Raw genomic sequence first — 13,612 nt, 5'->3', positions numbered from 1 at the left:
ACAAGTGTTAGTGAGCCAAAGTGAAGAACTGATTAGATCCTCAGTCAGAAAAAGTACACCCTCTTTAAAATTCAAAGGCTACAGGACATAACAAATATACCTAACACATCCTTAGCAAAAATTAAGAAAAAAAATAAGAAGCCATGTGTTAAAAAAATAAGCCTAGATTATATTCTGCTCTCGATGTATCCTGGGGTGTCTGTAGCTCAGGTCACCTAGTATTTGGAAGGTTGGTGGTTCAATCCCCTTCTGCTTTTGATATCTTGCCCAATATCCCCAGGCAAGATATTAACCTTAGTTTGCTCTCTAATACATCCATTGGTGTGTCAATGTTAGATAGAAAGCACTTATGTAGAGCATAGAAAAAATTGCTGGTGTGAATGAGGAAAATTGTGTAAAGCGCTATGAGTGCATTTACCATTTAACATGGGTAGCTGGAGATCTGTCAGACAGGTAATCATTCCTCATATTTCCTTGAAGTCCACTCTCTGGGTTGCATATGTACTAGATCGATTATAATATCACAAGATGCAGACATTCATGTAGACTCTTGCGCTCACTGTGAGTAAAATATTAAAAAGTATAACTTGTTTGGAAGAATGTCTCTTCTCTCTCAAAGACTGTGGCAGGATGGCTAAGCTTTGCAAAATTGTACCAGACCAGACCACAAGACTTTTGGAGCAAGGAGTCCGAAGTTGCAATGCTTGCTTATAATGCATGGAGACACGCTTGGTTAAAAATCCAACACTGCATATCAGCACAAACAATATCAAGTACAATGGTGGAAGGATGATGAATTTAGTTTGTTTTGCAGCCACAGAACCTGGGAACCCTGGAGTCAACCTTGAACTCCTACATATATTAAAGTATTTTAGAGTAAAATATCAGGTTCAACGGTTCACCAGCTTAAACATCACAAAAATTGAGCATGCAATCTAGATAAAATGGCTAAAAAAGAAAAGAATCCGTTGCAATGATCTAGACAAAGTCTAAACCTCAACCCAATTAAAGGACTGTGCTGTGTGGAGCTCTGTGGTTCTCCAAGCAATTATATGCAAATTGAATTGAGATGCTGTAAAATGCACTTCATCTTCAAATCTTCATCTAACTTATCTTTAGATCAAAGACAGTTGAACTAAACAAGGGAAAGAAACCTGTGAGCTGCTAAATTCTTGTGTTTTTATTTTTTGTTATGTTCCAATACATAAAACCTTAGAACTGATAGAGGTTCTTTTTACGGAGACTCTGTCTATCTTTAACCCTGCAGATTGTGTAGCTAGTGATACAAGCGGCCATTAGCTTAGCTTGGAGAACGGGAGTACAGTAATTAATAAACAAATATTCATATTAATAGTAGATAGAATCCCTAACCTAGTGACTAAAGTGCCACTGTTAGAGATTGCTTGCATTCCCAGCATAGTGACTAAGATTTGCAGTGTAGCCACCAGCATCCAGAGGCTAATGATAAGATGATGGAACATATTTATATGTGTTTCAGATTCAAACTCCAAAATACCTTAACTGAGTATACCAGAATAATATCCAGTAGTTCTAAGATGCTTTCTAAACCCCCAAGTTCACGAGTTCATTCAGAGTTTGAATGGATCCCTGTGAACTACCTGCAGTTTTTTGTGACACTGCATTTCAATACACTAACTAAGCATGCGCCCTTCAGTTGGATTTCTGCATCCAACAGAATATGACTACAGCTTGAAGCAGCTCACAACAAGTTTCCCACTGTTTGTAAATCAGTTGCTGCCTTTGATATTGATAAACACTCCTTTGGTCAGCAGTATTACTTTTTGCTTGAGGAAATTTGGTTTCTTTCGTTTTGTTGTTTCTCTTTATAATTGCAACATTGGTCACTCTTCTTTCCATAAATTCTAAAATACATTTCCTGCTTTTGGGCTTTAATATGCTTGTCACAACCATGCTGATGGTCTGTTTCTCCCGGAGCCAGACATTTTCCACCATTGAGTTCTTCACAAAATTTTTCTTCAGCAACCCATGGAGACACCATTACTGTAAAGCAGGCAGCAATCTGCTAGATCTGCATTTCCTAACATGTGAGGTTCCTCTTTTCATGTCCTCTGATGTCAACTGATGTGATCTAAAAGAGTACTACAGATCACAGTAACCCTGACAGTGCTACCTGAGTTTGATCTGTATCCTAACCAGCAATTCCAAGCTGCCCATTCTGAGATTCTGAAGCCTACCTGCAAGCATTTCGGTGCATCCATTTCGGTGTGGCCAGAGTTATTGAGCAAGCCTCTAAAGGGGAATACTGTAACATGAACATATTTAATGTGAAACAGTACAAACAGGTGGAGATATAACAAGTAAAATCCTCAGATAGTGAAACATGTTCCAAAGTTAACTTTCCAGACACATTTATTGGGCTGATAACATCAAACACAGTGTATGACCATTGTAAACAAATAAAACAGAAATAAAAGGCATCAGCTCAGAGTGAGAACTGCTGCAGAATTCAAAGTGCGCCAAGCTTTTTAAAATTCTTAACTTTTTGTCTTTTTAATATCTTCTTAATATATTTTTTGAATGTTATTTCATTATTTTTTTCTTTACACATTCATTTTTCTTTTGTATTGATAATTATAATATGTACATATGAGGCCAAGACACCAGTTGCTTTGAGACCATATGAAAGCTTTGGAAGTTGTCCCATGGCATTACTCTAGTTTTCGAAAATGACAAGGTAAGGCTGTGTTCCCTCTCTGTTGGTTTTGCTGATTGCATGCCCTGTTGGTGACTGAAATGAAACGTCCACGTGAGTCTTCCTGATGGCTCCATATTGTTGAGCAGGGGAAAGGCAATGACTTAGTTCTAGGAATTTCTTACTGATAGCAACATCTTTTATCTACAAAGGTCCCTAAGGTTGTCATAGTGGTTGACTGGCTACCAAATAAATGCTTCGTGTTTTTTTTAGGTTGTCTATTTTTTGTTTTCTCCCAAAAAGTATTGATATCAAAATGTTCATATAGATATAATTGTTCAGTGGGGGAAAGGACCTGTTAGCATGTGTTTGATCAAAGGTTCAAACAGTTCTCACTGTATGAAAAGAAGAGTCTCTTTCCTTGCAATGCAAAGTTCCTTCATTTAAATAATGTCTGGTGTTATTTGTCTTTATACAATGCCATGAAAAAGTCTTAGATGAGATACAGCCTCGAGACCAGTTTTCTTCTTCATTCTTCCCTGCCTCACTTCTTTTTCTATTTCTCTCCCCTCATCCTGAACTCCATCTCTGTCTCGTCTTCACGTTCATCTGAGAAGGCTACTTCAGCAACCACTCGTTCACTGGAAGAGAGAAGTGGGACAGGAGTGGACATACAATTATATATAATTATATATGAACACAGTTATATATATATATGCAGCGCTCTTCACGGTTCAGCTGTTCTCTGACATCATCCACCCCGCACCATTTTTCATTTTTAGCCAGGATTACAGTTTAAAATGGCCTTAAGTGAATGCCATAAATGTGTGTAGATGTAGGCAGGAGGAATTTGCTACAGTCTGTTATCATGATCGGCTTTGATCTGTTTAGCTCAATTAATAGATAGGTTATGAATCTTTGTATTAATGCATCTTGATAGATAATTTATGTTTATCTGTGTATGTTTATGGAAAGATTTACAGATTTTTCATAAACATTTTTGAAGGACCACATGGTTTCAAGAATGTTGCAAGAAGGTGTATTTGAGACCAAAGCCTAATTGTTTTCTTAAGCCTAAGCTGAGCAGTTCAAGTAGGTTTTAGTATCTAAGACTGACAAAGTAGTTATTGTTAGGTCTAATTGTTGAATGTTTGTCATTATGCTTCTTAAATTTGTAAGGTCTTAGTTCAATCTATAGGATCAAGACATTCCTTTGTCCCTGACCACCTCTCCAGCCACTCTGTGCTGGGGGAGGATTATTACACATCCCTTGTGAAGATTCTGTTTGATGTTTGGTAAGCTTCCTGCCCTTTGTATGGCTTCACTGTGTTATCTATGGTGAACCATACATTGGGTGTGGGGGAGACTACCCTCTTTATGACCAGGATGTTGTAGAAACAGTTGTGTTCAGGAAGACACACATTCCCACACACACATGCACACATATACACACAGTGCCTTGCCTTTGTAACCATTTGGGGGTTTTACGTGGGCGGTGCTTTTGCTGTGATATGTATTGTGTGAACTGTTTTCCCAATAAAAGGCAGCAAGCGGAGCCCGTCGTTGGGGTCATTTTGTGGTAGACACCGACGAGGCCTCCCTTGCAAAGCAAATCGATGGATCGCTGACTGTCTTGTTTTCTTCATAATGAATAAGTCTCTAAACCAGCGGGGCTTGTGGAAACACAGTTATCAGTACCTAAATGTAACAAATTGGTTTTCAGTGTCTAAACATACACAAGTTGTTTTTGCACTTGGAACTTACTAATGTAAGTAATTGAAAGAAAAAGTAAGAAAGTGTAAACATTGTAAATCATCACAAAACTCAAATCCAAACCTGGACACAAACCATAGACTCATGAACTCCAGACTCCACCAGCATCCTTCCAACTTCCTTAAAGCTTTCGCTCCTTAAAAGAGAATCTTTAAGAAGTAGTGCAATGCACTACTGACAGGAAAGGACACCTTGTGTGCGTGTTGGCACCATTAAACAGAAAGACAGTGTTTGACATTGTGTGACAAGAATGTGGGGTCATGTTTCTGTAAGAAAGCAGATACATTTCCCCTTTTAATGAGACATCCCCACCCTACTTCATCCTGAAGGTCCTCAATTCTCAGAACAATTAAAAGAAGCAGGTCTACATTGGTGTTTTCGCAACACAGAGTGCTTTTTGTTTGATGCTCAGGAGACTCTAAGGTGGGTGAATTTCTGAAATCTCTCCCCACAACTGCTCCCTAGAATAATAATTTCATCTTTTAAGAGGAAGGCAAGGGAATGTCAAATAGCTGAACAGAGAACCAATGAGAGACTAGATACAGACGACAAACCCTCCCTATGCTCCTGAGAGCTATGGTAAACCAGGATTCAGCCTCCACTTATGGATACATAAGTGAAAGGAACAGAGATGATGATAATTATGGAAAGACCTATGAACACATACTTCAAGAAGAGGGAGGAGCATAAGGTGACATATAACAGCAGAGGAAGGTGTACACAGATCAGGTACATCCTATAGAGAAGGTTCAGTCTCAAAGAGACAGACTGCATGGCGTTGACGAGGGAAATGTAGCAAGGCAGCAATGGACAGTAGTCTCTAGGATGACTCTGGAAATCAAGAAGGAGTGAGTGAAGGCGGAGCCAATGCTTAAATGTTGGAAGTTGAAAAAGGAAGAATGTTGCAGAGAATTTAGAGGGGAGTCAAGACAGCCTCTGGGTGGTAGGGAAGAATTACCAGAATGCTGGAAAAGTACAGATGAAGTGCAATGCCAAGATTTTTTGTCCGGTGTATGGCAAAGAAAAGTTCTCATATGGAGATGTCTAGAAGCTGGACACTAGGTAGGAGAAAATGGTCTGTTTCAATTAGTAAGAGATTAAGCTGAAAAGGATGTGCTGCAGGTTAGAGTGCTTAGAATACAATTGGAAATGTACTAACAAATGGAAAGACCACCTTACCAAGGTGGTAAGGAGATGTCATCTGAACCATTCCTCTGACCTGAGGAGTGGAGACGAAGTCTACTGGTACTGATTTTCAAGAACAGAGGTTACATGGAGATCTGTTATAACTACAGGAGGATAAAGATGATAAGCCATACTATAGAGATATGGGAAATAGTTGTTGAATGTTAAAGAGGGAAGTGACAATTAGTGAGCAGTAGTGGCTTCATGCTGAGAAAGAGCACTACAGGTGCAATTTTTGCTTTGAGAGTGTTGATGGAAAACTGCAGACAAAGTCAGAACAAGTTGATAAAAAGCGTAAAAGTACATGAGGGTGGTGCAGGGCATCTATGAGGACAGTGAGAAAGCAGTGAAATGTGGGGTAGGAGTGACAGATGGATTCAAGGTGGGGTGGGATTACATGAGAGATCAGCTCTGAGCCCTTCCTATTTGCAGTGGTGATGGACAGATTGACAGATGAGGTGAAGCAGGCAAGCAAGAGTCTCCATGGACTATAATGTTTGCAGAAAACATTGTGATCTGTAGTGAGAGTAGGCAGCAGGTGGGAGAGAGCCTGGAGAGAAAAAGCATTAAAGCCTGGAGAAGCAAGAAGGAATACATGTGTGTAAATGAGAGGGAGACAGTTGCAAAATTGCAAGGAGGTCAGTTATACAAAGCAACAGACAATACACAAGAGAGGTGAAAAAGAGAGCGGGTGGGCGGAGATGAGTGTCACGGGTGATTTGTGACAGGAAGATAGCAACAAAAATGATAGGGAAGCTTTACAAGATGGTAGTGAGACCTGCTATCATGTTCTAGTTTGGCAGCTGTGGCAGTAACAAAAAGGCAGGAATCAAAGCTGGAGGTGGTAGAGTTAAGATTTTGATTGTGATTGACCAGAAAGGACTGATTAGAATCAGGCATGTCGGAGGGGCAACGTTCAGCGTTTTGGAGACAAAGTTAAGGAGGAAAGGCTGAGATAGTCTATATGTGCAGTGGATGGATTGTGGATGTGCTGGGCAAAAGATGTTTAATATGCTGCTGGCAGGAAGGAGGAAAAGAGGATGATGACAGATAAGATTCATAGACGTAGTGAAGGAGAGTCAGTGTTTCAGAAGAGAATGCTTGTGTTGTGAGTCCACTGTGATGACCTGTGCAATCAGCTGAAAGAAGAAGATGATCTCATTTCTTATTTGTGGGGATCATTTTATCAAAATGAATGGTTTATTCACTAAGATAATTGCTGTAATCTGGACCTAGTTCCAGGCTGGTAATGTGTAAGCCCAGAATTGAGAAATACTTTGAAACTCTGTTGCCATTTTGAAAACAATTTAATACAACATTAGAATAAAATAGAATAGTCATTTCTTGTGATTGTACATGTACAACAAAACTGTTTCTGATGTGCTTGTTGTTGTTTTTAGCTTCTATAGGTGTAAAGTGTAAAAGATTCAGTACTTTTGTTCATATAATGTACATTTCTTAAAGCTTTCCTAGCATTTTTTGTTAGTAGTTGCCTAGTGTAGCACATTCAGTAAAGGAGCAGTCTAGTATGACCACTAAGAAAAATAACGGCAGCATCTTTGTATTTTTTTCGGGTTCAAAAGATTTGTTTTTTTTACAGAAATATGACTTGCCTATTTTATATATTTGTTTTTGTATAATTGCTCTGTTGTGTGCACAAAAACAAATGTTATAACCAAATTGTGCGATCTTATGAAAGGACAGATATCACAATATCTGTAAGTAAATATTGTTTAAATGTCAGACACTGAGAAAGTTACCCAAACCAGCCATTTGTAGAAGTAGTTTTTACCTCGGTACTGGAGCTTCTGGGCCCTGTTGTTTGGGCAGTCTTTGCCCTGCATGCTGAAGTTAATATTGGTGCGGATGCAGCGGTTGTTTAGAGGCTGCACAGGACGAACGTTGTCACTCATGCTTAGAAAGATCTGAGAGGGCTGGTTCTGGCTCAGCAGCCGCAAGGAGTGCATCTAACATCAAGACAGAGAGAGAGAGAGAGTGAGAAAGAGGGGGAGGGAAGAGAAGCAAAATTGGCTAAAGTATCATGGAAATGTGAGCCAGCCTTTTTTATTCACTGCATTAATCTCCAGCAAGGTCTGAGTAGAAGATTACACACAGGAGGAGAGATTTTGGAGGAAAAGCCTCAATGTGAGTAGACATATTTCACAGAGTAATTTTTTGAGAGAGAATCCTGATCTGAGACAGGTAAGCCCCAGTGTATTCTGGGAGCTTTGTTTCAGGTCTGTGCTGGTGGATGAGGCTCACCTGCATCCGTGTGAGATACACTGGCTTGTTCATCAAGATCCACGTGGCAGTCTCAAAACATGGAGGGATGGTCATCGATCCATCATATGTGATAAAACTACTTGTTTCTGGATAAATCTCCTCTATGTTCAGGCCATTCAGTAGATATGCATCATCTGCAGGGTAAAAAGGCAGAAAACCGAAACAAAATGAGATCTCTAATGTTTCATCGGAAGACACTGGAAATGTAGTTGTACAAAAATTGTATTCCACATGTAAAAATTAATGGATTTGTAAACAAATTACTAAAAGATTATCATATACTGTGATTTTCTTCCAAGCAGTAAAGCAATCATTTTATTTGCAGTTATGCTAGTTTGTCCAATTATTTTTGAGTCTTTAAAAATGGGGAACTATGTCAAAAAATGGCTGTAATTCTGTAATCAGTGCTGAAAGTTTTCAGTCACGTGTTTTTTGTTTGACTTTAAATAAGTGGTAGTATTATAAGGGAAAGATATGTGAGAGCTAAATCATTGTCCAAATGTTTTTAGATATTCAGAAAGTAATCAGATCTGGGAGTTGGACACTGGCACCAAATTCAACCAACCTGACCAAGGAGAAGCAGCACTCCATTATTTAGAGACATGCACAACTCTCTGGTGTATATCTTTATGGAGACTGATTCATACAGCACAATTGTTAGAGTACCATGCAACGTAAATGTGACTGTATATAAAGGATGCACATAGTCACTGTGACATCGCTAATTGGTTAATGCTTAATGAAATCTTTGAGCTCCACATTTTTCTTCTTGATGTTTGGAATCTAAATCCAGTCCTCCAAGTTGGCAAAAAACTTGTGATTGACAGATTATTAGTCAGTGAGCATTTCCTTACTCTAACAGGGACTATAATTCACAAAATGTTGTATTTAGTATGACCTAACATTAGTGATTCAAACTAAAGTTTCTACTGAGTTTCCCATATGCTTCTATACAGCCTGAAGACTTTTTGCAACTAGAGGATTAGCCACATGTTGGTCATTATGTAGGTTTATGGCACATCTGCATTTGCTTCAGTTTTTATTAAAGCTTGCAGGTTGTTTTGTTTTGGCCATAGCTCTAAAAATGAGTCAGTGTATGATTTTAATGAAACTGGTTTCTCAGCCGGAAAAGGGTGGAGTGCCCACTCCGGGTCGGGGATGAGTTCCTGCCCCAAGTGGAGGAGTTCAAGTATCTCGGGGTCTTGTTCGCGAGTGATGGGAGAAAGGAGCCGGAGATCGACAGACAGATCGGGGCTGCAGCTGCAGTAATGCAGACGCTGCACCGGTCCGTCGTGGTGAAGAGGGAGCTGAGTGTAAAAGCGAAGCTCTCAATTTACCGGTCGATCTACGTCCCTACCCTCACCTATGGCCACGAGCTGTGGGTAGTGACCGAAAGAACGAGATCGCGGATACAAGCGGCAGAAATGAGCTTCCTCCGAAGGGTGGCTGGCCTCTCCCTTAGAGATAGGGTGAGAAGTTCGGCCATCCGGGAGGGGCTCAGAGTAGAGCTGCTGCTGCTCCACATCGAAAGGAGCCAGCTGAGGTGGTTTGGGCATCTGACAAGGATGCCCCCTGGGTGCCTCCTGGGTGAGGTGTTCCAGGCATGTCCCACCGGGAGGAGGCCCCGGGGCAGACCCAGGACACGCTGGAGAGATTATATCTCTCGGCTGGCCTGGGAACGCCTTGGTATTCCCCCGGATAAGCTGGAGGAGGTGGCTGGGGAGAGGGAGGTCTGGGCCTCTTTGCTTAGGCTGCTGCCCCCGCGACCCGGCCCCGGATAAAGCGGATGAAGATGGATGGATGGATGGTTATAAAATTCAGTATTTAACATAAATTGCTGAGCTGATATTTTCATTCATACAGAAACTTACTAGGGTACTCTAACTCAACTGCAATTGTAGAACAAATACAGTGGATGGCATAAATCTGTGTACTCCAATTGAGTAGTAAACAGTGAAATACACTGGTGTAACAAATAAGCTGTAATTTGAGTCACTTCTCATACGGAGTCTGGTTATCATTACAACTCTTTCATTTTTTCTCACTTCTTTCATTTGCTGTTCTGTGAATGACAGCTTGTTGGTGTGGCAACACAAAACCTCTTTTATTCAAACTGTCTCCACTGTCAGGATGCTAATTGGACAGACTACAACTTCCTCTTCCTCTCTTTCTCCCCCTCCATTCGCTATAACTTGCTGTCTACTAGTCCTCTCATGACAAATGGGCTACTGATTGTGCTGAGGTCACAGTGGAGGGCTGCTGCAGCTTTAATGCTGAATCAGCTGCATCACTACTAAATACTAACTGATGCATCAAAGGAATAGGAGCTGTGAAAAAATAAAAAGCACTTTAGGCCACTCCACCTACACTGATATTTGATGGTGTGGATTTTTAATGTATATGTATCTTCATATACACCTGAGTGTAAATCTGTGCTTTTGGGAAGAAAAACAGAAAAACGCTGGGCTGGTAGCATTATTGGCTGTGAGAGGGATATGCCTAAGGACTCATGGGTATGAGTGGGTGGTGTGTGACAGCATCTGTATGTGTGTTTCTGTGAGTCAGTGTGTGCGAAACAGCATATCTGACAGAGTTTTGACAGCTGTTAAAATCCATGCTTTTTTGCTGCTCCTCCTAGTGGACCCAAAAGATCCACCTCTGCCACCCAACAACACCCCCACCCCCAGTGACATGGTGTTCACAGACCACATGAGGTTATCCGTGATGTACAGCCCCAGTAACTAGGTGCTACTGACCACCTCCACAGCTGTGTTGTTGATGAGAAGTGGGACGTGGCTGGGTTGGTTCTGATGTTGACAATGACCTCCCGAGCTTTATCGATATTCAGGTTGTTGATTCTGACCAGCCCACCATGTACTGTGTCATCCACAAACTTCACGATGTGATGGGTAGCAACCCTGGGGATGCAGTTACGTATCAACAGGGTGAAAAGTAGAGGGTTCAGAACACAGTCCTGAGGGCTCCCCTCTGTGCTGAGGATGATGACACTGGACAGGTTCTATCCAACCCAACCATGCAAACCACATGAACTGTGATCCACTTGGAGCACTATGCAGAGCATGCTGCTTGGCCAATTTATGATTGGTGCTTTAACAACTTATTACACACAACCACCTACTTTTATATGTTATTCTTGTGATGGTGTCTCTGTTCAGCATTCGATTCAGGAATGAGTTCGAGGTCTCAGCAATCTAGAAAAAAGAGAAAAGGAAAAAAGAGGGTCAAAAGAGTGAGGTTAAATGGTCACATAATGAGTTGAGAGCTCTGCTCTTGTATGATTAAACGAAATTTAATCTATTTGGGACAGTACTTCCAAGTATAATGAGAGTGTATTTTTTTAATCTATCACCTTTTTAGGAGACTATTAAAAAAGCCTCAAACACTGTGCTCTAATGACAGCAGAACTTGAACTGAAGTCTGCCTCTGTTGAGGTAGCAGGAGTTGTAAATGTCTTCATGGGAGGCAAGTGGGTAATGGATAATTTTCTGGGCAGTGGAAATGGCCCTTATGAGTGCACTTCACTCTGCTGAGAAGCAGATGGCAAACCATGCAGACATGCTTTAGGTCGACGCACACTCAGTAGAAGAGTGGAAGAAGGAGACAATCAGTTTCTGAGCCAAGTTGTTAATTCTGTGGATCCACAATAGACGGAAACACTGCTGGGCCAGTTTGACCCCTGTGAGTTTTACTACTGGGTTAGGTAATGGATTCCATGTATAGCTCTTATTTAAAACAAAGACATAACCTTGTGATTTTCTTTTTGCTTAAGAAGTATATGAAAATGAGGATAGGCTACTGAAACCCCCGATGTTTGTTTGTTTTTAGTTTGCATTTTCCACACATTTTTACTATGATTTTGCTTCCTTTGTTATTTGATTATTGTATACATACATCCACATATTCTTACTCATGTTGTGATATTGAGTTTCATCTTGTGGCCCAGTCTCACACACTGCTGAATTTGCATGCTGATGAAAGTGGAACTGATATTCAATTGACAAGCAACTCACTATTTTCTGTAGGTAAACAGTTGTGAAACATTTTAAAGTGTCCTCATCAGTGCGTGCTTGGAGAAACAGCTAAGCCGTAAGATGACATTTCTTACAGCAGCTTTGCAGTCATTTAGGCACTTATGCTATTACGGAGCAGATATCCAGAGCAGGTGTACAGCTAATTGTCAAAACAAGAATAATGAAGGAATATGCTAGGACAGTACCATATAAACTTACCTGGATGAATTGCTCTGGAAACACAAATTGCTAAAGACAAAACAAACAAACATTCACTTTCCTTGTGGCTGGGGAAAAAGGCTGTTACTGGTATAGTAAGTCTCAGTTTCTGGCTACATGCCTGTTCAAAAGCCTGTCCTCCAGTTGTCTAGTACTGAGATAATTCCTAGAATGCTAGGTATGGTAAAAATCAAAGATTTATTTTTTTGTCTAACCTTGCCTGACATGAACTCATGAAAATCAGATTTTTGTTCAGCTAATGGCTTCAAGTCCATCCTTTACTCTGACCTCCATAACTAAAATGAAAACACACTGTCAAGCAAAGCTTTGCTGGGTGTTGGACACAGCTTTTGGAGTTTATTTTGTTTTATTGAGCGTTTTTGTGTTATTATGATTCAAGTTTCACAGTCCTGAATTTATTCTTGTTATTGTTTCGGATTTTTCTGCTGATCTCAGTTTATTATTCCTATAATCCCTTATTTATTGAATTCCTTAATTATCAGGTTTATGAGGTTCCCCTTGTGTTTTGTTCCTCACTTCCCGTGTGTGTGTGTACCTTTGTCTTGTTTCCATTTTCTGTTTACATGTTCCTCCTTGTGTTTCACTCCACGTTCCCCCTGCCTGCCTCTCTTGTGTATTCATGTATGTACACTGAATTATGTCAGTGTTTCCCTCTTTTGGCCCCCTCCTCTGTCTTTCCAGTCAATTCTGTTCTCATGTGCGTTCCTCCCTCCCAGCCATGTGTCTTGCCACATGTTGAATTTGTGTCTTAGTGTTTCCTGTTTTGTTTCGGCAGTCTCTTGTGTTCAGTGTGTTTAGTTTTGCTTCTCTGTGTCATTATTTCTATTCGTCCCAGCTGTGTATGTGAGAGAAACATGGCATTGTTTCTCTCACATATCCTATCAAATGTGGGACCTCATATAGACAGTTCTTGCCAAATCATGTCCAGTCAACTAAATTTACCATAGATGGGCTCCAATCAAACAGAATGCACCCGAGCTCAAATATGAGTGTAATTGTAAAGGTTTTAAATAAATGGTAAATGGACTGATTCTTATATAGCACTTTTCTACTCTCCTGGAGCACTCAACAAGCTTTATACAACATGCCACCTTCACCCATTCACACCTATGCTTTCTACCTAACATTCACACACATTCAGATTCATACTCTGATGCATGCATCAGACAGCATCAGACAGCAACTGGGGGTTAGTATCTTGCCCAAGGATATTTGACATGCACACTGGAGGAGCCAGGAATCTAATCACCAACCTTCCAATCAGTAGATGACTTGCTATACCTCCTGACCTGCAGCCACCCACATGAACTTACGTAGATGTTTTATTTTTTGTGCATTTGAAACAATGTCAAACAAATGTTTTTAGCTTTGTGATTATATGGTATTGTGTGTAGAACTTTGAGGTGAAAAAAATTAATTTAATTTT

The 13,612-nt window shown here is 40.4% G+C and overlaps 1 protein-coding gene across 1 annotated transcript in view; it reads right to left on the bottom strand.

The window, feature by feature from the left end:
* Positions 1-2,373: 2,373 nt before the first annotated feature.
* ca10a (carbonic anhydrase Xa) overlaps positions 2,374-13,612 on the bottom strand; it is a 339,765-nt gene continuing 328,526 nt past the window's right edge. The window contains exons 6-9 of the mRNA XM_004569712.2: positions 11,055-11,127; positions 7,895-8,049; positions 7,425-7,599; positions 2,374-3,315 (exon numbers count right to left, since the gene is read on the bottom strand). Coding sequence (XP_004569769.1) covers positions 3,293-3,315; positions 7,425-7,599; positions 7,895-8,049; positions 11,055-11,127 — 426 coding nt within the window. The 3' untranslated portion in view covers positions 2,374-3,292. The remainder of the gene's footprint in view (positions 3,316-7,424; positions 7,600-7,894; positions 8,050-11,054; positions 11,128-13,612) is intronic.

Source organism: Maylandia zebra, linkage group LG8 (genome assembly GCF_041146795.1).
Source record: "Maylandia zebra isolate NMK-2024a linkage group LG8, Mzebra_GT3a, whole genome shotgun sequence".
Lineage (NCBI taxonomy): Eukaryota > Metazoa > Chordata > Actinopteri > Cichliformes > Cichlidae > Maylandia > Maylandia zebra.
Note: the sequence above shows the minus strand (reverse complement) of the source record. Positions and strands in the feature narration are given on the sequence as shown.